Source organism: Notolepis coatsorum, assembly GCF_963971535.1.
Source record: "Notolepis coatsorum genome assembly, chromosome: 16".
NCBI lineage: Eukaryota > Metazoa > Chordata > Actinopteri > Aulopiformes > Paralepididae > Notolepis > Notolepis coatsorum.
In genome coordinates, this window is record NC_140180.1 from 75,982,252 (window position 1) to 76,006,753 (window position 24,502).

The 24,502-nt window shown below is 41.2% G+C and overlaps 1 protein-coding gene across 1 annotated transcript in view; it reads left to right on the forward strand.

The window, feature by feature from the left end:
- clint1a (clathrin interactor 1a) overlaps positions 1-24,502 on the forward strand; it is a 55,266-nt gene that overhangs the window by 17,744 nt on the left and 13,020 nt on the right. Inside the window, exons 5-10 of the mRNA XM_084331871.1 lie at positions 1,675-1,845; positions 2,425-2,599; positions 3,352-3,565; positions 6,999-7,086; positions 19,365-19,430; positions 23,904-24,160. Coding sequence (XP_084187997.1) covers positions 1,675-1,845; positions 2,425-2,599; positions 3,352-3,565; positions 6,999-7,086; positions 19,365-19,430; positions 23,904-24,160 — 971 coding nt within the window. The remainder of the gene's footprint in view (positions 1-1,674; positions 1,846-2,424; positions 2,600-3,351; positions 3,566-6,998; positions 7,087-19,364; positions 19,431-23,903; positions 24,161-24,502) is intronic.

Below are 24,502 nucleotides of genomic sequence, written 5' to 3' on the forward strand. Positions count from 1 at the left end.
TGGCTAGACTGTCGGATCACTTTTTGAAAGTACGGGTATTTTCTTTTTAAACGCCAACATCAATAATACAAACATAATGGGTTGCCCCACCACGGAAAATAAGAAGTAGACATGTTTTTATTCTTAAGTCAGCTTTGTTTATGTTTATTTATTTGCACAATGAAACCAAAGAAAAATATCAAAGCAACAAATGTACACAGGTGAGATCAAAAATAAACCTAGAACTTTAATATACAATGCAAACAATAATGAAACAAACCACTGAATAAATGAACATGGACATAATAGGTAAGAATTGGTAAAAATATTATTATATATAAAAAAAAAAATTGCATAATGTGGCAAAATAACATTACTATTTAAATGCAGTGTCCTTTTAATAAAACAACTTGATAAAACACTAGACAACAGGTTCATATGCGTTTGTAAATATTGGACTGCAACAGATCTATTTACAAGTGTATTTTTTCATCTACAGACCAAACATATACCCTGTTACTGATATAGTCAAAGAAATAATGGGCTGGTTCTTTAAAACATGTTGGGGATGGGCATGGTTGGTTATTCGAGTACTAGAGAACTGGAAATCGATGTTGAAATCAATGTTGAAATCTTATTTTTATTTTTATGCACAATAGTAAACAGTGGACTATATGGTGGAAGTGGTGACTCCTATGTAGTTACACATAGAATTGTGACAACCCTAATATTTAAACCCTAGGAACAACTGACAAGAGATGGCAGACAATGAAAGATATTCTTATTTATATTTATTTAACCTTTATTTAACCAGGCAGGTCAATTAAGAACAAATTCGTATTTACAATCATGTCCTGGTGACTGTTGAGAGGACAATAGGGCCTCTCAAAGGGGATACAATAAAATATAAAAGAGACTGATGATACATTACAGTAATTAAAACACACAGCAAACAAACAAATAAAATTACATGGTATGTAATACATGAAGCAGAACAGACACATTACAGTTAAAAGGCTGGGTGACAGTTGCAGGTGTGTGTAAACAACTCTGCGATAGAGTCCTTTAAAAGTAGTGATGGGGATCAATTTGTCTTTTGCATCTCATTCCAACGGCTGGGAGCAGCAAATTGGAAGGATTGACCAAAGGAAGTGTTAACACAGGGAACATCTAGCGAGATATGGCGACCAGCTCTGGTGTTATAGGGAGTAGATGACAATTTTAACAATTTTAAATAAGGAGGGTCAGACCAAGGAGGGTTTTGTAAATAAGTGTAAGCCATTGCATTTCTCGTAGAGTATGTAATAACGACCAATTTACAGACGTGTAGAAGTCACAGTGATGTGTTGAAAACGGGGCATTTGTAGATATTATATAATAATAATAATAATAATAATAATAATAATAATAATAATAATAATAATAATAATAATAATAATAATAATAATAATAATAATAATAATAATATTATAAAAAACGGCCAGGTCATATAGGTAAGACTGTGCTGAAAAGAATGATACCAAACATACCATGGTAAAAAAAAACTTTGAAAATAGCTTGGACTTTTTTTATGTTTAGGTTTTATATTATTATAATAATTTTTTTCACTGACATTCGAACTTGTCAACAATTCTGTAACGAATTTCGAATTAGATTTTTTTGTTAAAGTGACAGCCCTACTCTCTACCTGTGCAGACGAGAACGGTAAGGACCAGGGCGTGAACGTGCGTCAGAAGGTGAAGGAGATGGTGGAGCTGGTCCAGGACGACGAGCGGCTGAGGGTGGAGAGGCAGCGGGCGAAGGCCACCAAAGACAAGTACATTGGAGTCTCGTCCGACAGCACGGGAGGAGGATTCAAAGGCTACTGTGAGTCTCCTCCCTCCCAGTTTACACCTTGGTTAAGAAGAGACTGGTGCAAAACGTGTGACAAAACAACGCATGTCTAATTTAGTTGGCTGCTAAAGTATAACTTGAGAATTTACTTGTGGTGGGTGGCAAGGTGTGTGACGGTGGTAGGGATGTCACGATATGACATTTTAAGATTATTTATGAAAAGAATTATAACAATGTTTGTGTAATTTAGCTATAGACTACTCTTATTGACAAGGATTTGGCAAATAATCTTTAACCTCTTAAGCCTGATCGGCCCGGTACCGGGCCAAGCTTTACATCACAAATGGATCAATACCGTATTTAGTGATGTTGCGTTTCTTTTTTAAATGTAGCCACTAGCCAAGAGTGAAGCACCCTGCCTATTTCTCATATTTTTATATTCAGAGTTAGTATTGTTTACACTGTTTCTTTTTCAAATGTTTAAATGCAGATCTAATTGTATTGCCTATATTTACCCTGCCTATACCTGTACCTCCTCAATAAAGGAATATCTTCTATAATATATCTTATGATGGTGTTTCCCCTCCCTCCCTTCGGTCCTCCTCTGTTCAGCGGGGGACAAGTACGACGAGAACCGGGGGAAGTGGGACGACGACTGGGAAAGGAAAGGGCCGTTCCCCTTCAGCGAGAAGCTGGGAGAGATCAGCGACAAGATCGGCAGCACCATCGACGACACCATCAACAAGTTCAGGAAAAAGGAACGAGAAGACTCGCCAGAAAGATCCAGGTAGGAGGGGGGGGGGGGGAGGATGGACAATATCTGTCCTCACTCACAGGTGGTTCCATCTCGCCAACTTTAGTCAGTCAGATCAGAAAGACAAAAAACGAGGGCTTTTCCTCCTGTGCTTTGTGCTTCTTGAAGATCAGCCCTTGTTAATTTGAGCTCTGCAATGTAAAAATTGAATATTTATAGTGAAATCAGAGCCCTGTCATCCGCAATGCGGTCTCATCAGAAAATGTAAATAAAGTACTAATCGACCACAGGAAAAAAGGTACAGCCCAACGTTATGTTTAGATTAGATTAACTTTATTGTCATTACACAGTACAAGACAGTGCAACGAGATTGTGTGCGTCCAACCAGGATGTGACAATCAACAGTCAATCAATCAATCAAATGTTATAGCCATAGGTAATATATTAAGCATTGTATCTGCAAAAGTCCAAAACAAACGCAGCAACCAGGAGTTGAACCAACAATCATTGCAGTCACAGGGCGAGAGCTCTCACCACTACCCAACGATGATTATAGTTAGAGTTGAGGTTAGTTTTAACATTTGTTTAATGGTTATGGTTAAGACATATAGTTAAGGTTAGGTTCTGAAAATGTAAAAAGTTAAAAACTTTTTTTAAATGTTTCATACAATACCTAAACATATTACTTATGGCAATAACGTAGCGTGTCTTTTGGGAATTAAAATAATAAAACAAATTCTACTCTATCCTACACGACCAAGCTTGACCATCTATTCCATCCACAGTGACACCGAGGGGGAGCGGAGCCGACCGTCTCGTAACGGCCAGTCAGAGACAGAGTTCAAAGATGAAGAGGAGACTGTCACTACCAAGAGCGTCCAGATCGTCCAGGCAACAGAAACCACAGCGACGAGGAAGAGAGGGCAGTCAAAGAAGGTAGACCTGGGAGCCGCAGCCAGCTACACGGGAGACAAGAGCCCAGAGACCAACAGCGAACAGGTACCTGTCATGTCTGTGTGAGCATGGGGGGCTAGGATGTCTGGTCGTAACAAGTAGTGATCATGTCTGTGTGAGCATGGGGGGCTAGGATGTCTGGTCGTAACAAGTAGTGATCATGTCTGTGTTAGCATGGGGGGCTAGGATGTCTGGTCGTAACAAGTAGTGATCATGTCTGTGTGAGCATGGGGGGCTAGGATGTCTGGTCGTAACAAGTAGTGATCATGTCTGTGTGAGCATGGAGGCGGACTCGTAACAAGTAGTGATCATGTCTGTGTGAGCATGGAGGCTAGGATGTATGGTCGTAACAAGTAGTGATCATGTCTGTGTGAGCATGGGGGGCTAGGATGTATGGTCGTAAGTAGGGCTAGGGTGTATGGTCATAAGTAAGGCTAGGGTGTATGGTCATAAGTAAGGCTAGGGTTTATGGTCATAAGTAAGGCTAGGGTGTATGGTCATAAGTAAGGCTAGGGTGTATGGTCATAAGTAAGGCTAGGATGTATGGTCATAAAGGCTAGGGTGTATGGTATGGTCATAAGTAAGGCTAGGATGTATGGTCATAAGTAGGGCTAGGATTAGGGGTGCACCGATATATCTGTCCGGTATCGGTATCGGCCGATAAGTGCCTTGTTGACTGCCACCGATAATCTCAAATTTGCCGATGGCAGTGGCCGATTAATATCCGTCAATTTGTGTCGCGTCAATCTGGTCCACACGTTCAAACTTTGAAAAAAGTTTCAGTCAAGCGACCTGCACAACCCCGCCCCCACACACACACACGCGCTACTGCATCAAAGTTACTTATGATTAACAAAGGCATTAGTTTTGTGGCATTAATTAACGTTACATATAGTTACACGTTCAATAACAGCATATTTACCCGACCATATAGCATTGTTGGTCATTCATATTTCAGTTCCTTCCTTTGCTCAGAGAGCCTGTACTGAATTGTACCCATTCTGCAATCTGTTAATAAAGTTTTCAATCAGACAAATGTATAGAAAAGCTTTTATTATAACATTCGTTGCAGTAAAATCATCATGCCTCGTTTGGTCATCCTGCGGAGCGCTGGTAGTCTACTTGTGGCTGGCGGGGAGCTAACGTTATTAGCTACGGTATGTTTGTTGTTGATCTCGTGTAAATCAATGGCGGACTTCCCGGAAGTAAAAAACGAATAAGCACTTGCCGATTGGTGGTAAGAACAGCAGAGGCAGGTGCAAGCGGTGTGACGTAATTGGCAGAATCGACTGTCAATCAAAAGTGTTCTGTTGCCATCTACCTGCATTGCTTTGGTTGAGAGAGATAGTGCTCTCTTATTAAAACTCATAAACGAGTCTTGAGCAAGACAAGTTAGTCTGTTAGGTTATGAAAGCCGGTGAGTATTGTATGACTCAGACTTCAGCAATAATCATGACTCATGAGCATTATAAAATAAAAACACACACGGCATGGTGGAATTAATACAATACCATAAACATATTTCTTGATGTTTCCTTTTTTTTAAGTAAGTAAAGAGGCCTATGTTCATATCGGTGAGCACAATTTGTAACACAAAAAGAGAGACGTGTAGCCTATTTATTTATTTAATATTTTATTTATTCATATTATTATTATTTTATTTGTTGCCATGCCTAAAATAATAGTCAAGCATAGGGCTAAAACGTTTTCATAAACAATAATATAATTTTTTGTTATATGGTTATAATAAAAGCTTTTCTATACATTTGTCTGATTGATTGATTGAAAACTTTAACAGATTGCAGAATGGGTACAATACAGTACAGCTCAGTGGACTGGAGGAGGAAGACCAGAAAAAGACTTTCGTCTTTTTTACATAAGGGTCCTCTATTTTCAATTCATCAAAACATTTAGAGACATACAAATATACAGTAGTTTCATAAAAAAAAGATATATATATTAGTTGAACTATCGGTGGCAAATGTTCATATCGGTGCATCCCTAGCTAGGATGTATGGTCATAAGTAAGGCTAGGGTGTATGGTCGTAAGTAGAGCTAGCATGTATGGTCGTAAGTAGGGATGCACCGAATATTCGGCCACCGAAACACATCGGCTGAAAATGGTTAAAGGAAAGCCCAAAGTGTTTTAACATCGAAGAAATATCACAGAATGTCAAAGAACAGGGTTACGTTCGTAACCTAACATGTTGTGATGACGTAATCAAAGCGCGGCTAGTCATAACATGCGCAACGTGTAATCTAACTAATGCGCAGTGAATCATGTTCAAAATAGAATTAACTTCTCTCAGACCACTATTCGTGATTCTGCCTTGAGCCAGGACTCGACAGTCACATAACTCTCCAGCTGCAGGGAGGGGTTGAGCACTACCCACACATTACAGAGCTTGGCAGCTCTTCAGTCCTGCGTTCTACAGCATGTGATAACTCATCTTGGGAGTAGCACTGTTTCTATGTAAACGCCGCGAGCAACGCGTCCAATAAATGCGTCTTTAACATATATCCTCATCATTACTATATGCCCGTCGCGGTTAAAAACTTTTTTAACTAACGTTAGCTGCTAGTGCTAACTAAGTTAAGCTAGCTAACAACGCTAAATTAAGCTACGTCATCCCCCGCTAAGCGTCACGGGAGATGTAGTAAATACAACAGTCCTTCCATGTAGGCTAGAACGCCGTGAATTATGACTCTGTAGCCACTACAGTAACATCATTAAGTTTGCTATAAGCTAATCTCCCTCTCGTGTGTGTGTGCATACATTTACTATACTACTCTTTTTCACACGGATTAGGCTAATTAGCTTTAACAATCCTGATTCCTGAGCCTATTTTATTCAAAAGGAAGATATTGATATTAAATGTATTTATTTTGTCCAGTAAAACTTGAAAATTGATACTTTTCTATATATTATCTACTGGCCTAGATCTTTATGCAGTTTTAAAGCACCTTGGCTTTGTTCTGAATGCACTTTGTTGTAGTTATCCTACAGAGAAAAGAAACTGCACTTGACTTTAATGCACATTTTGTTTTATGCAAAGACAAAATGTTTAAATTGTACAATCTTTCAGCGGTCAGTCTGGAATTAATTTATGCATTCAAAAGTGCTGAATCAATGTTTTATGGACCCATAAAGTGATTATTAATATTATTTAAGTTAAGTTTAGCCATAATCATGTCTTTTACCATAATCGGGTAGCTGAACAAAAAAAATTAAATGCATTATATATTTATATTAATTGTATTTGGTTTTCGGCCAACTGTTTCCTATTTTCAGTATTCGGTTTCAGCCAAGAATTTCCCATTTGGTGCATCCCTAGTCGTAAGAGCGAAGTGTGATGAAGTATCAAAATGAAAGTCGCATGATACGATAACACAGATGTGACAATGAATGATATAAATGTGTATATTGCCCACAGCCCTGGACATTAGTATGTGTATGAAGTCTCTGTCCCCTGTTCAGCCCCAGGCAGCAGCCCCAGAGCCCTCTACCAGCGGCCTGGCCGACCTAATGATGGTGGACACGGGGCCCAGCCAGCCTGCTGCCTCAGGTACAGTGTGGATTATTCAACACTCTATACTTTATTGCTAATATTAAAGCCCCAGTCCATATCCCCCCCCCCCTACATATCAATGCTGGGTATATTTACTAGGGGTGGGAATCGCCAGAGACCTCACGATACGATACTATTGCGATACTTGCGTCACGATACGATAGTATCGCAATACAAAATATATCATGATATTTTGCGATCTATTCTTTTTTTAATTTAATTTATTATCTTTTTCAACTGCAAAGTAAAACTTTGTCAACATGTTTTATCTAATAAAATAAAGTTCAGTCTGTTCATCTCACTTCAATAATTTTTATTGCAGAACATGGTATTTTCTCAAGCAGACCGATGTAAACACTGTAATCTGTGTTGCATGCATAGCTGTCAACATTGGGATTTGAAAAAACGGGCTTCTCTGCCTTTTGTAGATATGGCTCTGGGTAGTTGTAGAATGTAATACATTTTGCGCTGTCTGACTTCCTGTGCTAACGTTCTAATCTACACTGCTGCCACCTGTCGTCACGGAGGGGAATTGCAGCCATTTTGTAAACATTAAAAAAAAAAAAAAAAAAAAAAAAACAGGAAAATATTTTAACGGGATGACGGCCGGAAGGAAGGTTGAAATTGGGATGGTTGACAGGTATGGTTGCATGTACTTGACAAACTGAACTGTTTGTATTAGTCATATTTCAACTTACCGGTAACTGAATGCACATGTATGTGTGGACTACTGTACTATTGGTATTGATTTAATTTTTTTTATGAATAATTTAATATCGATGCCGTCCCTGTATCGATACAGTATCGCCGCGCAAAGTATAGCGATACTACTACGTATCGATTTTTTCCCCCACCCCTAATATTTACATACATTCTTTAACACATTGGTCGCCAAGAACGAGTTACGCCGTTTTTGCCCGCCATGCGTTGAACGCCAAGAACAACTTTTTGGGATCAATATTTAATTTTTTTCGCCATGGCATTCATAATTCATCCAGTCAACCTCCGGACTGCAGCGGGACCCTGTATGAGATTGCAACGCCTCAATACCGCCGCCTGGTGGATGGTCGGGCGAGTTACACTATTGCCAAAACCGGAAGTGCCGATCAGTGCCTCGAGGAAATCCCTCCGGCAGTGATATCTTGTTACGTGGATCCAGACAAACACTATAGTGCATTTGGATCGCTTTCTAAACTTAATAATCGATATGATTTCGGCGTTTATTGCGCCATACAAACCGGAAATGGATCTAGGAGATCGGCGTCAAATAATTGGGATCTTTTTCCTCCAGTCTGATTGATTGATTGATTGAAAACTTTATTAACAGATTGCAGAATGGGTACAATACAGTACAGCTCAATACACACAATTGTTAAGGGGATGCAGACCAGAGAAAGACTTTCGTCTTGTTTACATCAGGGTCCCCCATTTTCAATTCATCTGGACATATATGACATACATGACATACAGATAGTCAGTACTGCTACATCTATACATTTATGACATACCAGATTTGCAAATACAGTACTGTTTGTGATACAGAAGGAGTCAGGAAAAGGGAGTATATACATTTGACGTAGAAACTGTACATTGGAGGAGGTTGGGTGGGGGGGGGGGGGTTGGGTACACTGGGATATTGACAACCATACTGGGTAATCTACATTGGAGGTGGTTGGGGGGGGGGGGGGCACACTGTATATACAAGCAAAACTGTACATTGAGGGGGGGGGGGGGGGGAGACACTGTACAAACAAACAAAATTGTACATTGGACTATTGACAACCATACTAGGTAAATGACTGTACATTGGAGGGGGTTGGGTTAGGATATTTACAGGGGCCAGTGTTGAATTGCAGTCTCCCGTAGGTGTCCCTTGAGAGAGGTTTTGAAAGTGGGTAGTGATCCACATTCCTTTACAGCTTTGGGTAGGGCGTTCCACATTGATGTGGCATAATTGCGAAACGTGTTTAGTCCCTTATTTGAGCCGAATCTGGGTTTAACATGATTTGTGGAGCTCCCTCTGGTGTTGTGATCGTGGTATTCACTGACCTTTGGGAAGTATTTTGACATGTACATGGGTACCTTGGTCGTGTAGTGTATCTTGTAGACCAGGCCCATTGCAAGTTGCTGTACTCTGTCGTCTACTCTAAGCCATCCTAGGTTGTCAAAGTGGGCAGGGGTGAGGTGGGTTCTAGGAGTAAGGTCAAGCAGTAGTCTGACCAGTTTGTTTTGAGATGTTTGTAATTTTGTTTTTAGCGCCTTTGAGGTGCTTTGGTACCATGAGGTGCAAGCATAGTCGTAGTACCCCTGAATGAGTGCTCCTGCCAGAGTCTTCAGGGTATTCTTGTTTACCAGAGAGGAGATCCGGTACAAGAATCGAGTTCGTTGGTTGACTTTTTTTATTACATTGGATGCCATTTTGTCACAGGAGAGATTAGCCTCTAGGATGGAACCCAGGTAGGTAATTTCATCTTTCCTTGTGACAATATTGTCACCCACTGTAACTGAGAAGCCGTCGGTCTTGCTGAGTTTGTTATTTGAACCGAAGAGAATGGACTCTGTTTTGCCCATGTGTAATGATAGTTTGTTATCAGCGAGCCATATGCAGATTCTGCCTAGTTCCGAGCTGAGGGTTTTTTCAACCTGTAACTTGTTCTTGTCAGAGACCAGCAGGGCTGAGTCGTCCGCAAACAGGAACAAGTTGCAGTCACAAGCTGACGACATGTCATTTGCATAAATTAGGAACAGTAGCGGTCCTAGTATGCTTCCTTGTGGAACACCACAGCTCACTGTGAGGGGGGGGGATAGGGTACCGTTTACCTCCACCATCTGTTCCCTCCCCTCAAGGTAGGATTGCATCCAGCTCACTGATAGACTATCAAAACCAATTGCTTTTAGCTTGTCAATCAGAATGGAGTGATTGACCGTGTCAAAGGCCTTTTGTAGGTCCAGCATGACCATGCCGCAGTATTTGCCTGCGTCCACCTCTTGTTTGATGTGGTCATTCAAATAGAGAAGGCATGTGTCAGTGGAGTGGGATGTTCTGAAGCCAGATTGGAATTCGTAGATTAGATTTTTTTCCGCTAGGTACTTTTCGACCTGTTCGTAGACAATTTTTTCCATGACTTTCGAGATGGAGGTGAGAATAGAAACAGGGCGGTAGTTGCCTGGGTCTAATTTGCTGCCCTTTTTGTGCAGAGGGGTCACCCTCGCAATTTTGAAGTCCTTGGGGACGTGTCCCTGTTTTATGGAGAGGTTTATTATGTGTGTGATGATTGGGGTGATGGCGGCTGCTGAGTCTCTGAGGAATTTGGAAGGGATGTTGTCGTGGCCAGTGGCCTTGTTAGGTTGGAGGGCGCTCAGTTTATTGAGTACCTCATCTGTTGTTACCATTTCCAGCTTGAAGTCGTCCTTGCGGACCCCTAGGTTTTTGTAGTAAGCTACTATGTGTTCTACCCCATAAAGCCCTGAGTGGGAGGGTAGTTTGTTTACCAGTGTTGTGGCTATGTTTGTGAAGAAAATGTTTAAGTAATTGGCTACATCCAGCTTGTCTGTGATGAGCGTGTTGTCCGTTTTTATGTTTATGTTTGAGAATCTGGTTTTAAGTTTTTTACTGCATCCTAGTTGATTATTGAGTAATTTCCAAAGTTCACGTGGTTTGTTTTTGTTTTCCTCAGTTTTGTCATTGATGAAATTCTTTTTTGCAGTTTTGATCATGGAGTTTACGTCGTTTCTTAGTCTGTTTCTTTCTAGTTTGAGTTCAGTCACGTGGGCTTGGAGTTCACTGCTCGTGCTTTTAGTAAGCTTTGACTGACTTTTACGAAACTCAGAGCATTTTTTGTCTCTGGTTTTCATAGCGGCCAGTATTTCGGAGTGCATCCACGGCTCAGCGCGATTTTTTACCCTGGTGGTTCTTAGGGGGGCCATGTCGTTTAGTATTGTTGAGAATTTGGTTTTGAAACCAAGCCATGTTTCTTCAACCAGTGTACCATTGAGTTCATCTGACCAGTCCAGACTCTCCAGTTCAAGGTTGAAGGCCTCGCTAGAGTAGGTTTTTAGGTCTCTAGATGTGACTGTTTTGTGGCAGCCAGCCTTTTGTTTTAGTTTTTTGCGGGTACAGAATATCATATAATGATCACTTAACCCGCATGCTATAACCCCTTTATTGGAGATCTTGGACTTGTCGGAGGTCAGAATGAGGTCAATGGTAGTCTGAGTTGATTCACATACACGTGTGGGTTGGGTGATTAGCTGGCTGAGGCCGTGCAGATCACAAAACCTACTGAATGACTTGAAGACGGGTGCATCTTTTCGTTGCATATCCGTGTTCCAGTCTCCAATAAGAATTTTGTCTACATCCTCAACTCCAGCTAAACACCCATCCAGTGTATCATAAAAGCCACTATGATCTGGCGGCCTGTAGACTGTGCCAACCAGTAGGGATTTCGCCCTTTCGAATAGGATTTCCACCCATACAGTTTTTTTTTTAATTTTTTTATTGGTCTTTTTCCCCCTCCATTTTTCCTCCGATTTTCTCCCATCCCAATGTTAGTCGTATGCCAATTCCCAGTCCCTTCCTGGTCGCTGCGCTTTACCCCCCACAGTCAGATCATTTGGGAGAGTGGAGGCTACCACGTGCTTCCTCCGACACACGTCCAGCCAATCACCGCTTCTTTTCACCTGGCAGCGCGGATTCTCATTGAGAGGGCGTAGCGTGTGGGAGGACCACACTATCCCCCTCACGTCCAATCCGCGCTTAGCAGGCGCCCCGACCGAACTGTAGGAGTCGCTGTTTACAACGACCCGGACCCACCCCGCCAGCTTCTCCCACCCTCTGATACAGCCAATTGTATCAGTGCAGACGGCCAGCCAAGCTGGTGACAACCCCGGAGCTGTGAGCTGGATTCGAACAGGCGAACCAAGCTCACAGCTCCGGGGATGGTGACGAACGCAATCTCCGCTCGACCACCTAACCGCCTCTCACCCACCCATACAGTTTCAATTGATTTATGATTCAGGTCATTTCTGTTGATGAATTTGGTGTCCTTGTGTATGTACACACAGACACCACCTCCATGTTTGTTTCTATCATTCCTGATTATTGAGTAGTTCTCAATCTCTATCTCTGGATCTTTTACAGAATCGTCAAGCTTAGTTTCTGAGAAGCACAGTATGTTTGCCTTACCATTTATGAATAATTGTTTGATTTCATCCAATTTGTTTTTTAAGCTGTTAATGTTAATGTGAAAAATGTTCAGTCCATTGGCGTTGGTTATTTCATTGATGTTGGCAGGTTCGAAGTATTGTTCGTTTGTGATCTGTTCCACTGTGTGGGGCTGGGGGGCTTTGTTGTTGTGGGTGGGAAGGGGGGAGGGGGGGGTCGGGTCCCGCGCCGTGCTGGAACAACAAAGAAGGGGGGAGGGGGGGGGTCGGGTCCCGCGCCGTGCTGGAACAACAAAGGACTCGTTCCTGGATGTTTTCGTTGTTAGCTCTGCTAGCTAGCCGGCTATCGGGCGTCAAGATGTTTAAATCCCGCGTCGAGTTGGTCGTCATGGTTTCGACCCTCGGTTCACCTCCTCTCGTCTCTGCCTCACGTGTGCTTGTCTGCTGCGGCGTCATTGGGGGAGAATCGCCGCCCGCGCTGTGGATGTAGCCACAGGTTGCGTTGTTGATGTTGTTGTTGGTCGCGATGGGAACCTCCATCGCTTCTTGCGTTGCCAGACCAAGTCTTCTAGCCTGAGTTCTGGTCATAACCGGGCCTGGGTTTAGATGAATGTCTCCCGAAAGTAGCAGAACCAGGATGATCATGGTCCTACGGTCCAATCTGCCAGTCGGGGGTAAGTTTTTCCGTACAGGGCTCGCTGTTAGTAGCGTGTGTATAGCCGCTGTTCCGTCTCATCGGCGAACGGTAAGAGGACCGTAACGTTATTTTCAGCCCGATTGTTTATTAATTTCACTGCAAACCATCTGATCAATACATCAACCCATACTAAATAAAGCTGTTACTGACGATCAAGGAATTATAAACGACCCCCCCCCCCCCCCTTTCCTTCACGCATGATGAAGCATAATGTATACCGATCATATACATTTGAATTTTTTAATATAGCGTGTATAGGAAAGAAACGCCAATCGATAATCTATCATTATGCTTCAGGGCCTATAACTACTGTTTTTGGAATTACAGCAGAAAAGATTAAAAACATACTTATATTCTCGACGCTATTAACACAACAATGTATGAATGAAAAAATATAACGTTCCCACATCTTGAACGATAGATAATCGATGTTGAATGGGCCATAGTAATGTCAATATAGCAATAACATTTTTAAAGTTATAGCCCTGCAAAGAAGGTAAACATCTCCATAGGCTTTCAACGGTGGCAGACTGGGTACTTTGATGGGCACAACCCCCGGCGCCCAATGTGTTAACGGAACACACCAACATTATGGGAAATGTACCGTCTTCTCCAGAGTCGGACAAGAAGATACCAATTTCCTCTCTATGTTCAGTAGAAAGTTATCCAGCTGCAAGCTAGCCTAGCTTAGCACAAATGCATGGAAGCAGATACGGACCACTAGCCTAGCTGTTTGCCAAAAACACCCCTCTCTGAGTTTTAAGCTAGGCTAGCGGTCCGTATCCGCTTCCATTTGTTGGGTCAAGCTAGATAGGTACTTTATTGATCCCCTTGGGGAAATTCCAGTGACATACACATACAGCTCATCGTCTCATTAACAACATCATATCACAATTAGGGATGTCCGATATTATCGGCCGACCGATATTATCTGCCGATATCGGCAGTAAAATGTGATATCGGAAAATATCGGTATCCGTTTTTTTTTTTTTTTTTTTTTTTTTTTTTTTTAAACATTTATTTAACCTTTATTTACCCAGGCAAGCAAGTAAGAACCAATTCTTATTTTATTTATTGTCAAAAGTATGCATGTTGGTTTAATTCAACAACAAGAGATATGTAATGTTAATTCTTACTTTTTTAATGATCATATTTTGCACAGATAATGCTTACATTTAGAAAGCCTTTTGAATGCATCCAGTGAAATTATTAGTTACCTGAAATTATTCCGTTTTTTTTGGGGGGAAACCCTGCATATATCGGTATCGGAAATTAAGAGTTGGACAATATCGGAATATCGGTATCGGTAAAAAAGCCAATATCGAGCATCCCTAATCACAATCATTACATTTTTACAGTAACAACGGCTTACAGCCTAATTACAGCTTTCTACTGAACACACAGAGAGGACATTGGTATCTATCTTCATACCATAAGCACATTTCCCATAATGTTGGCATGGTCCTTTTTTAAAGCTCCAATCCATGTTTATTTTTCCTCTATATCAATGCAGGGTAATATTACTATAAGTTCTTTAAGAGGTTCATCTGTAGATGGAAAATACACTATTTGGAACTTCCGTAACTCATTGTAAAACTAAGTACAGATCTGTTCTACCCCCCACTTTGTTTATATTTGGATCACCGATTGGGCCTTTTCATTAATTCATTCAATCTTCATTCAATAAAAAAATTCATTGAAGGCAAGCCCTCATTCCCAATGATGTTGACTTGTTGAGCATACAAACCTAATAATAAATACATGATAAATACAGTACAAATACAATAAACAATACTGTATACAATACGTGCAATCGTAAAATAAAATGTGTACAATCAATTAAGACCATTACACATCAATCAATTACAGATTATGAAAGCCTTTAAAGTTCCCTTTTACATGTTCAAACCTCTGGCGCCAGAAATAGGGGGACACAGAGAATCTTTTTGTCCCCCTACTTTTCCCGTCTAGCCAGGACCGGCAGTCCCTCTGGGCCTGGCTCAGTTTCAAACCAGTCTCCATGAGGGGTGTCTGGTTTCGGTTCTACAGGTTTCTGGGAGTTTGCTTATCGAGAACCATCTCATTTACATTGGGAGCGGGCGGGACCTTCATTTACATCAAAATAGGTACCAAAACTGTATAAACGGTGTTCTGTGTTCAGTCTCTGCTGAATCAGATGAGCTATGCTTTTGTCCTGCCACTGCTTGTAAAAAAATAAATAAAAAAAGGACATGTGGGCGGGACGCACAGGAGACATGGCGAGGCTCTCCACGGCTGACTATGCTAGTCTAGTCTTTTGCCAGCCCACAGTATGACAAAAAATTACCAAAATAGCTACAGTCATCGATGTGCTGGCAGCAGGACTGTTTAGCGAGTTGGCATGTCACTGCTGTTCTACTATCTACTGCTGTTCTACTATCTACTGCTGTTCTATCTACTGCTGTTCTACTATCTACTGCTGTTCTACAAGCTACTGCTGTTCTACTATCTACTGCTGTTCTACTATCTACTGCTGTTCTACTATCTACTGCTGTTCTACTGCTGTTCTACTATCTACTGCTGTTCTACTATCTACTGCTGTTCTACTATCTACTGCTGTTCTACTATCTACTGCTGTTCTACAAGCTACTGCTGTTCTACAAGCTACTGCTGTTCTACTATCTACTGCTGTTCTACTATCTACTGCTGTTCTACTATACTGCTGTTCTACTATCTACTGCTGTTCTACTATCTACTGCAGGGCTGTACGCTAAGCTTTTTCACTAGGGGCACACTTGCCCCTAAATGAGACATTTAGGGGCAAAGAATATTTTTTAGGGTCAAATTTTTTAATAACAATTTTACCATTATTAAAAAAATATGATGTTCCTGCCTCATTACTGTGGTCCTTTTATTTAACATTCAAGTGCGTTTGTTTTCAGGTTTGTATCTTTTATAATGAACCAACTGAGAAAGTGTGTAGTGCTCCTTGAATGAGATCACCACAACACACACACCATTGCATTAATCAGGAGGACAAGAAACTCTGCATACCTTTGTTTCACAATGAAAAGTGCTTTAGAAATCAAATGAATTATTATTATTGTAAATAACCCCATGAAAGGTTTATTATTTTTATGGGTAAATACCCGCTTCATATTTGTGATGTTACTGGTTTCAGGGTGTGCCTAAAGTGATCAATGTGTTGGGCCGTTTATAGAGATCTATGCCAATTAATGTTTATGTATATCCGGGACTTTTTTATAAGAATTGAGAGGTATTTGTATATGTGACCTTTATTTTGAAAACCGTGTCGCGACGCAACCTTGTTTAAGTTTGCGCTTTTGACAGTGAAATGTTCAGTTCAACTTAGCTCGAAGGAAAGACTAATCAAAAAGGTTTAATTGACCCGTATGAGGCTCTTACGGTAGGACTTTGATTGTTTATAGAAGTGGAATGTAATACTATGCAAAACGAGAAATAAACGGTGATTTTACCAGCAGTAAGTTGCAAGCCACTTTTATTTCATATACGGGGAACCGTGACAATTATTAGTATTATCTTATTTGCATATTGTCTCATTATTAGATAGATAGATAGGTTGATACTTTATTGATCCCCGGAGGGAAATTTAAGTAGACAGTATTTAATGAAAAACGTCCTAATAGTGGGCGACTCACCTAACGTTAGAAGTGTGTCCCCGCCAATCATCACTGCCAGATCTCACTTAATTTAATCGGCTATGGTCTCTTATCATCTCTCCACATCGGACATGGTTGTCATAAGATGGACTGATATCCGCTCCGTTCTTCTTGCAGAGCAAAATTAGCGGCTTAAACTTATTGAAATGAAGTTCTTCTTTGGCGATGCAATAGCCCATATTATTATTGCAAGGAAGATGCCACATTCAGTTTCGTTTAGATTGTTCGCTAGGAATTATGGGATTTGGTGTTGGATGTATGGACTCTACGCAGACAGGGACATGGTATTTAATCGCACGATAGACTACAACTACCAAGTATATAGCGTGGCCCAGATTCACTCCACACGCAAATCTTTTTTTCACACAGGCTTATCGCAGTAAGTTCATTCATTGCCGACAGATTATTTCATAGCACCACGACATTATGTCGCACTGTACAGCCCTGGTTGTAGGCTAATGTTTTACAATTTTTTTATCCAATTTGTATGGAATCATTTAGGAGTGAAATGCAAATGAAGGGTTGAAATCACTACTCGCAAGGTTGCCCCCAAATATAATTTTCCACTCGCACGGGCCAAATTAAGGAGCAATTTGCGATCATCTCGTCTCAGTGTACAGCCCTGCTACTGCTGTTTTACTGCTGTTCTATCTACTGCTGTTCTACTATCTACTGCTGTTCTACTATCTACTGCTGTTCTACTGCTGTTCTACTATCTACTGCTGTTCTACTATCTACTGCTGTTCTACTGCTGTTCTACTATCTACTGCTGTTCTACTATCTACTGCTGTTCTACTGCTGTTCTACTATCTACTGCTGTTCTACTATCTACTGCTGTTCTATCTACTGCTGTTCTACTATCTACTGCTGTTCTACTATCTACTGCTGTTCTACTATCTACTGCTGTTCTACTGCTGTTCTACTATCTACTGCTGTTCTACTATCTACTACTGTTCTACTATCTACTGCTGTTCTACTGCTGTTCTACTATCTACTGCTGTTCTACTGCTGTTCTACTATCTACTGCTGTTCTACTATCTACTGCTGTTCTATCTACTGCTGTTCTACTATCTACTGCTGTTCTACTATCTACTGCTGTTCTATCTACTGCTGTTCTACTACCTACTGCTGTTCTACTACCTACTGCTGTTCTACTATCTACTGCTGTTCTATCTACTGCTGTTCTACTATCTACTGCTGTTCTACTATACTGCTGTTCTACTGCTGTTCTACTATCTACTGCTGTTCTACTATCTACTGCTGTTCTACTATCTACTGCTGTTCTACTGCTGTTCTACTATCTACTGCTGTTCTACTATCTACTGCTGTTCTACTATCTACTGCTGTTCTATCTACTGCTGTTCTACTATCTACTGCTGTTCTACTATCTACTGCTGTTCTATCTACTGCTGTTCTACCTACTGCTGTTCTACTACCTACTGCTGTTCTACTATCTACTGCTGTTCTATCTACTGCTGTTCTACTATCTACTGCTGTTCTACTATCTACTGCTGTTCTACTATCTACTGCTGTTCTACTATCTACTGCTGTTCTACTATCTACTGCTGTTCTACTATCTACTGCTGTTCTACTATCTACTGCTGTTCTACTGCTGTTCTACTATCTACTGCTGTTCTACCATCTACTGCTGTTCTATCTACTGCTGTTCTACTATCTACTGCTGTTCTACTATCTACTGCTGTTCTATCTACTGCTGTTCTACTACCTACTGCTGTTCTACTACCTACTGCTGTTCTACTATCTACTGCTGTTCTATCTACTGCTGTTCTACTATCTACTGCTGTTCTACTATCTACTGCTGTTCTACTATCTACTGCTGTTCTACTATCTACTGCTGTTCTACCTAAGTGTCCCTCAAGCTACTGAGAATTGGCTGTGCTCAGAGAGGGTGCACTAAAACTGTTATAACAAATCAAATGATAGGCTACATCTGAAGCTGAAAGGTTTATACTCATGGCATTAACATCCCACAGTAAATCATCTATGACTGAATTAAAAATCATTGTACTGGATCTTTACTAGATAAGATTAGACGTGTTATCCAGGCTGAGACTGTAGCCTATGCATTTATGCATTAGTTCAATAATATTTAATTAAAAAACATCTGTTTAAAAAGTGCTGTTTTTGACCCCCCCCCCCCATACCATAGAACATTTATTTTCACTTCTGTCGCTTGCAGTGTGTTTCTCCTATGGAACTTGTCACAACATTTCAGTTCAAATAAAAGATTATTGTAGGCACACAATTCATCTCAAAATACACTAAACAAAATACACCTTTTACTTTTTTTATATACCGGTATATATCTTGTAAATCTTATAAATGCAATGTTGCATGAGAGTTCTTTTAACATTCATAAGAGTAACCTTGACTCTCCCACTATTTAGTTAATTCTGGCACCACTGGTTCAACCTGCTGGGAGGCAGTAGGCATTAGGATGACGTTCACTGCAGGTTTGAGGACAGAGATGCTGGCGGCATGGAGATGGAGGAGGAGGAGGGGGTTGATATATAGCGACTAAGTGCACCAGATGTTTTTGCAGCAGTCCCTGGTGGAGGGAGGGAGGACGGAGCAGATGTTTGGTCTCCTCCACCCCTCCCCTCCTTAATTTCTGACACTAAAGGAATGCTAACTATGGTGGAACCACACCTGGAACCCTCCCTATTGACTAACCTATGTATGTCTGTCTCTCTAATTTTCCTGTTTCAATGCAGACCTGATCAGTGCATTTGCTGACTTCTCCTCGCCTGCTGCTTCTGCAGGCATCTCCTCAGGACCTGGTAGGATTTTTTGGGAACTATTTATTTGTGTGCGTGTGCATGCATGTGTGTGTGCCGTGCTGTTACAGCCATACTGCTAGAATATTCAGAGGGGTGGTGGGTGGGAGGGAGCCCTGGCCATATGGAGCCTGCTACCTGCTCTGCATAACAAGAACAGACACACATCAAGTCCTGTTATGTATGACAAGGAGACGGAGGGGGGAGGAGGAGGTAGAGGACTTGATGAAAACTTGATATGTAGCAGTAGTCACCGAACGAATGATAAACCTAACGTCACAGTGACCAAATGCGTCCACATTTTTATAGGATTCTATCACATTTTCACAACATTAGCGAATATAACTTACCCTGCGCCGTTTTCATTGAGGTTTCTTACAAATTAACGATGTTTTATTTGTCCTTTATATGCGGATAACATTCAAATCTTAAATTGTACCATTATGTTCCCGTTTAGACGACAAACATAATGCTAATGATGCACTTTTGTTAAGATAATTGGGTGACCATTCTCGATCACTGTACTCGGGTCCCATTAATAGTTTAACGCTGTTCAGATCGTGTTTTCCTAATCTGGTGCTGACCTGTGCTAAAGGTCTTGGGAATTGTATTCATGTTGTAGTCATAACATTTTCACCTTTTAATTTTAAACCAATGCTGCCATCTACTGACAACAGAAAGTGTTGTGTATCGTCAACTTGAGAGGCTACCCGCACTTCCGTAAACACCGTCGCCCAAAACACATTCTAGAGATTCCCACTTTTTATTGGTACATAGGTTCATATCTAATAGTCTTTAGATGCCCAAATATAGATGAATACTCATGAAATTTGATATATATATTCTAAAATAAGTATAATTTCACATGAAATTCCCAAACGCTGACGGTAAAAAAAGCCTGGATGTCGCTCAAAATGGGGCGTGACCGAATTTGGTCCCAGACAATAAGAGTGACTGAGATTGGTCTACGTTCCGTTAGTCATAATTATAAATCTACCGGTAGTCATGATAATAAACCTAGTCATAATATGAAACCTAGTCATAATATTAAACCTAGTCATAATATGAAACCTAGTCATAATAGTCATAAAAGTCACAGGGCGGCTACGTGGCGCAGTGGGCAAGGCGCTCGCAACGAATGCTGGAGACTGGGCTCGAACAGGATGCCTCCTGTTCGAGCCCCGCTCTCCACATTGCTTTCAGTTTAGCTGGTCGTCCACAGTAATACACATTGGCCGTATTACGGGGAGGGAAACTTAAGGGTGGGGATCGGGCGTTGTGGACAGCGACTCCTACAGGTCGGTTGGTGCGCCTGCACAGTAGAATCAAGAAGCGACAGGGGCGGGGCCCCTCCAAAGCCCAGACCCCCGACGCTGAAAGATTGAGCCGCGCAGGTGAAAAGATGCGACGGCTGTTACCTCGAGTATCGGAGGGGACTCGTGCTATGTATGACTTGGTCCACATTGCAGCCGGCTTGTGGGAGGCAAGAAACAACGTTCGAATACAGGGGAGGGTTGAATTGGACGATATGAAAATTGGGATGGGAGAAAAATAGAAAATGGGAGAAAAAGTGGATCAAAAAAAAAAATTCATAAAAGTCACAATATTAACACTTTAATCGCCATGGGTTAAATTCATAATTTACCATCCCTCGCCAGCTCTATTTGTCTATGGAGAAGTTCCCCTTCTTTGCAGGGCTATAACTTTTTAAATTCTATTGCTAAATTGCCATTATTATGGCCCATTCAATGTCCTATATGTATTGTTCAGGGTGTAGCAACGTTGAACTTTTTCATTCACATATTCATACTAAAATATGGTCTAAAGTATAAGTATGTTTTTATCGTTTTCTGCAGCTTTCTTCAGAACGTGATTTATAGCCCTAAATGCATTATATTGATGATCAAATACAGTTTGGTAGGAATCTGTGCGAGATAAAAAATGTCAACTGGACGTACTTCTAGAAGTTTCTACGCATCATCTGATGATGACCGGATGGGCGGGGGATCGTTTATAATTCCGTGGGCAGCGTTAGATGATTCATCCAGAGGGGGTCATATGTTCATCAGATCAGTTAGTATAGAAGACATTAGAAAATAACGCTGAATCTTACCGTGGCTTCCTCGCGCCGCTGGCAGATGAGCGTGGAACAGAATTTTTTCTATTATGGGATGGAGAAATGCCCGATCCATTTCCAGGTTGTATAATAGTATATACGTCCAAATCATGTTGTTTTTTCGAGTTATTTGCACCAATCGATGTTCACTGTGTCTATACGGAGTCTCTCTAACGATAGCGAGTGGCCGGACCACATATGGATGAGCACTACCGGTTCAAAGGTTAATTTCCGGCTGGCGATCTGCCGATCGGCCACCAGATGGCGCTCTTGAACCGCTAGAGAGTTGAGTGGAGCTTTGCACTGTGTCTCAGGGCTCCGGAAAGGAAATATGATTTCGATGACAGATTTTTGAAATATTGACATCAAAGACGAGTTACGGCGTCTTCGGCAGAATGAGCATGGCTAGGAATGACGTGTAAACTCGTTCACGGCGATCATAGTGTTAAATGTAGTCATAAAGTTACAATATTAACACTTTGGACGCCACAGCGACATGCGTGTAGTGTTGTTAAAAGTAGGGCTGACCTTCGAAGCTTTTTTTGGCAATCGAAGCTTCGGGGCCGAGCTTCGATTTTAATTCGAAGCTTCGATATTTTTTTTTTTTGATTTTTTTTTAAACATTTATTTATTTATTTGTATCTTATGTTGTGGGACTTGTACAGCACTTTGGTAAACTTTGTTGTTTTTAAATGTGCTCTATAAATAAAGTGGATTGGATTAATGAATTAAGTGACTGTGACGCTTTTTTCACTCGGCTGCGCTGCCTGGGTGCAGTGGGGCTGCTCTCACAGCCAACGACATGACATTACATAATTATGTTGCAACCTTCGTCTATCAAGCAAACAATTATATAAATATTTATATGTAGTTGATAGAGACAAAGGCAGAATTCGACTTAATTAAGCACGTTTTATTAAGACATATTTTTTATGGGTCGGGACACTTTAAAAAAGCAGCACAATGAACACAAATCTGTCCGACATAGTCTTACATAACAAACGGCATTGCTTCGCTTCTTCGTCGACATGTCTGCTGGACATGTCCTTGTTGTTTTCAACACAGATAATCTCCACGTGCTTGTTGTAGAGAGGTGGAGTCGAGGCGCTGCTTACTTTTGTTTCATTGGAATGGAGGCGGGAAGGCGCTGCTTACTTTAGTTTCATTGGAATGGAGGCACAAGATTTGAGGCAATTTTTTTTTAATTATTAATTTATATATATAATTTTTTTTAACTTCGATTTTTTTTTTATGTTCGAAGCTTGTGCCATCGAACGAAGCTTCGAAGTATTTAAGACAGCCCTAGTTAAAAGCATTACGCTCTAAAATATAGGAATACATGGCAGTGTTTGCAGGGCTATAACTATATTCTATATTATAGCTATGGATACAATACTATGGCCCATTTGACATCGACTATCGTTCAATATGTGTTAAAGAAATAATTTTCATCCATACATTCCCGTTTTATACTGTGGTGAATATGACTAGTTTTAGAATAATCCCGTCTAATCCCAGAAAACGACGCTATGCAGCAATACGTGCAATTCATTAAAAACGTTGCCATTTCTCGCCTGTACACGCTACTATTTTGAAATCACATCTATATTATCGGTATTATGTTTCATCATGAATGCATGAAAGGGTGGGGGGGGGGGGGGTGGCAGTTTTTTGATGCTTTGATCGTCACCAACGGCACACATTGTGGAGTAACGTTACACACATATATTGTTATCGAAGTGAAATCATGGTTGGATCACAGCAGGATTGATACCATATAGGCCTTACCTTCACTAGGATGTACCCCAAAAAGAATATTCCAATTATCTGATCGCGAGTCCCAGTATTGGTGTCGCCAACATAATCCGCCACACATCATGCACCGGGAGCAATTCGCGCTTCTCAATCCGATCGGGACAACCGATCCCCTTGCCCGACCAATAAAAATCCGACCGGAGACTTCTGATCGACCCACAGGCCAAGATATCATGTTTCAAAGGGTGCTCGATACTGCCACCTGGGTGGATGCGGCCGGTATTGCACATTGGCATTCTCAGAATGATTCCCCATGTTAACCCAGATGTCTGTGTGCCTGTAATGAATGGAAATATCGAATAAAAGAAATAACGATGAAAACCCGACTATAATCGGGTTTGGTGCCCAAGTGTCGGCAAGTTAACCCGACTATCATTGGGTCTGGACTCTGGCGTCCAAAGTGTTAAAATGTAGTCATAATAAAGTCATAATATGAAACCTAGTCTTAATTAAGTTATAATATGAAACCTACTCATGATAAAGGACTTGCTAAAAAACATTTGTTCAAAAAAAAAAGATAAAGGACTTGCTTCTTGCATCTCCAGCCCCAGCCCCAGATTTCGGGGAGTGGAATGCCTTCCCTGGAGGTCAGATGCCAGCCTCTGTCCAGCCTCCGGATCCCAGTGGGACTGATCTGTTTGGAGACATCACAGCCCCGGTCCCGGCCCAGGCTCCTCCATCAGCGGACCTGTTTGAGCTGATGGGGCCAACGCAGTCCCTCACCACCTCCCAAAGCCTCAACTTTAGCATGAGCAGCACACAGAGCATGAGCACCACGATGCTCCCTCAGTCCAGATCACAGGTATGGATGAATGCACACACACACCAGATTCACTGCCCACTTCATGCATAATGCAGAAAATGCCTATCTATCGATATAAATATTCCTTGCGACATAAATACTCCAACTCCCCCACTTTGCATTGATACCGCTTGTTTCCCCACTTTAGTCTGTGTAACTGAGGGGTACAATTCCCTGACTGTATTGTTAGATATGGTAATATTAAACCACTACCTCTTGTACTTTAACTTCTGGCCATCCAGTACATGATATAAATATGATGAACACTTTCCCACCTGATGAAACGAAGTCCACACAAATGTACAAATCGAATATTTAATATAGCAAAAGGTATATACAACG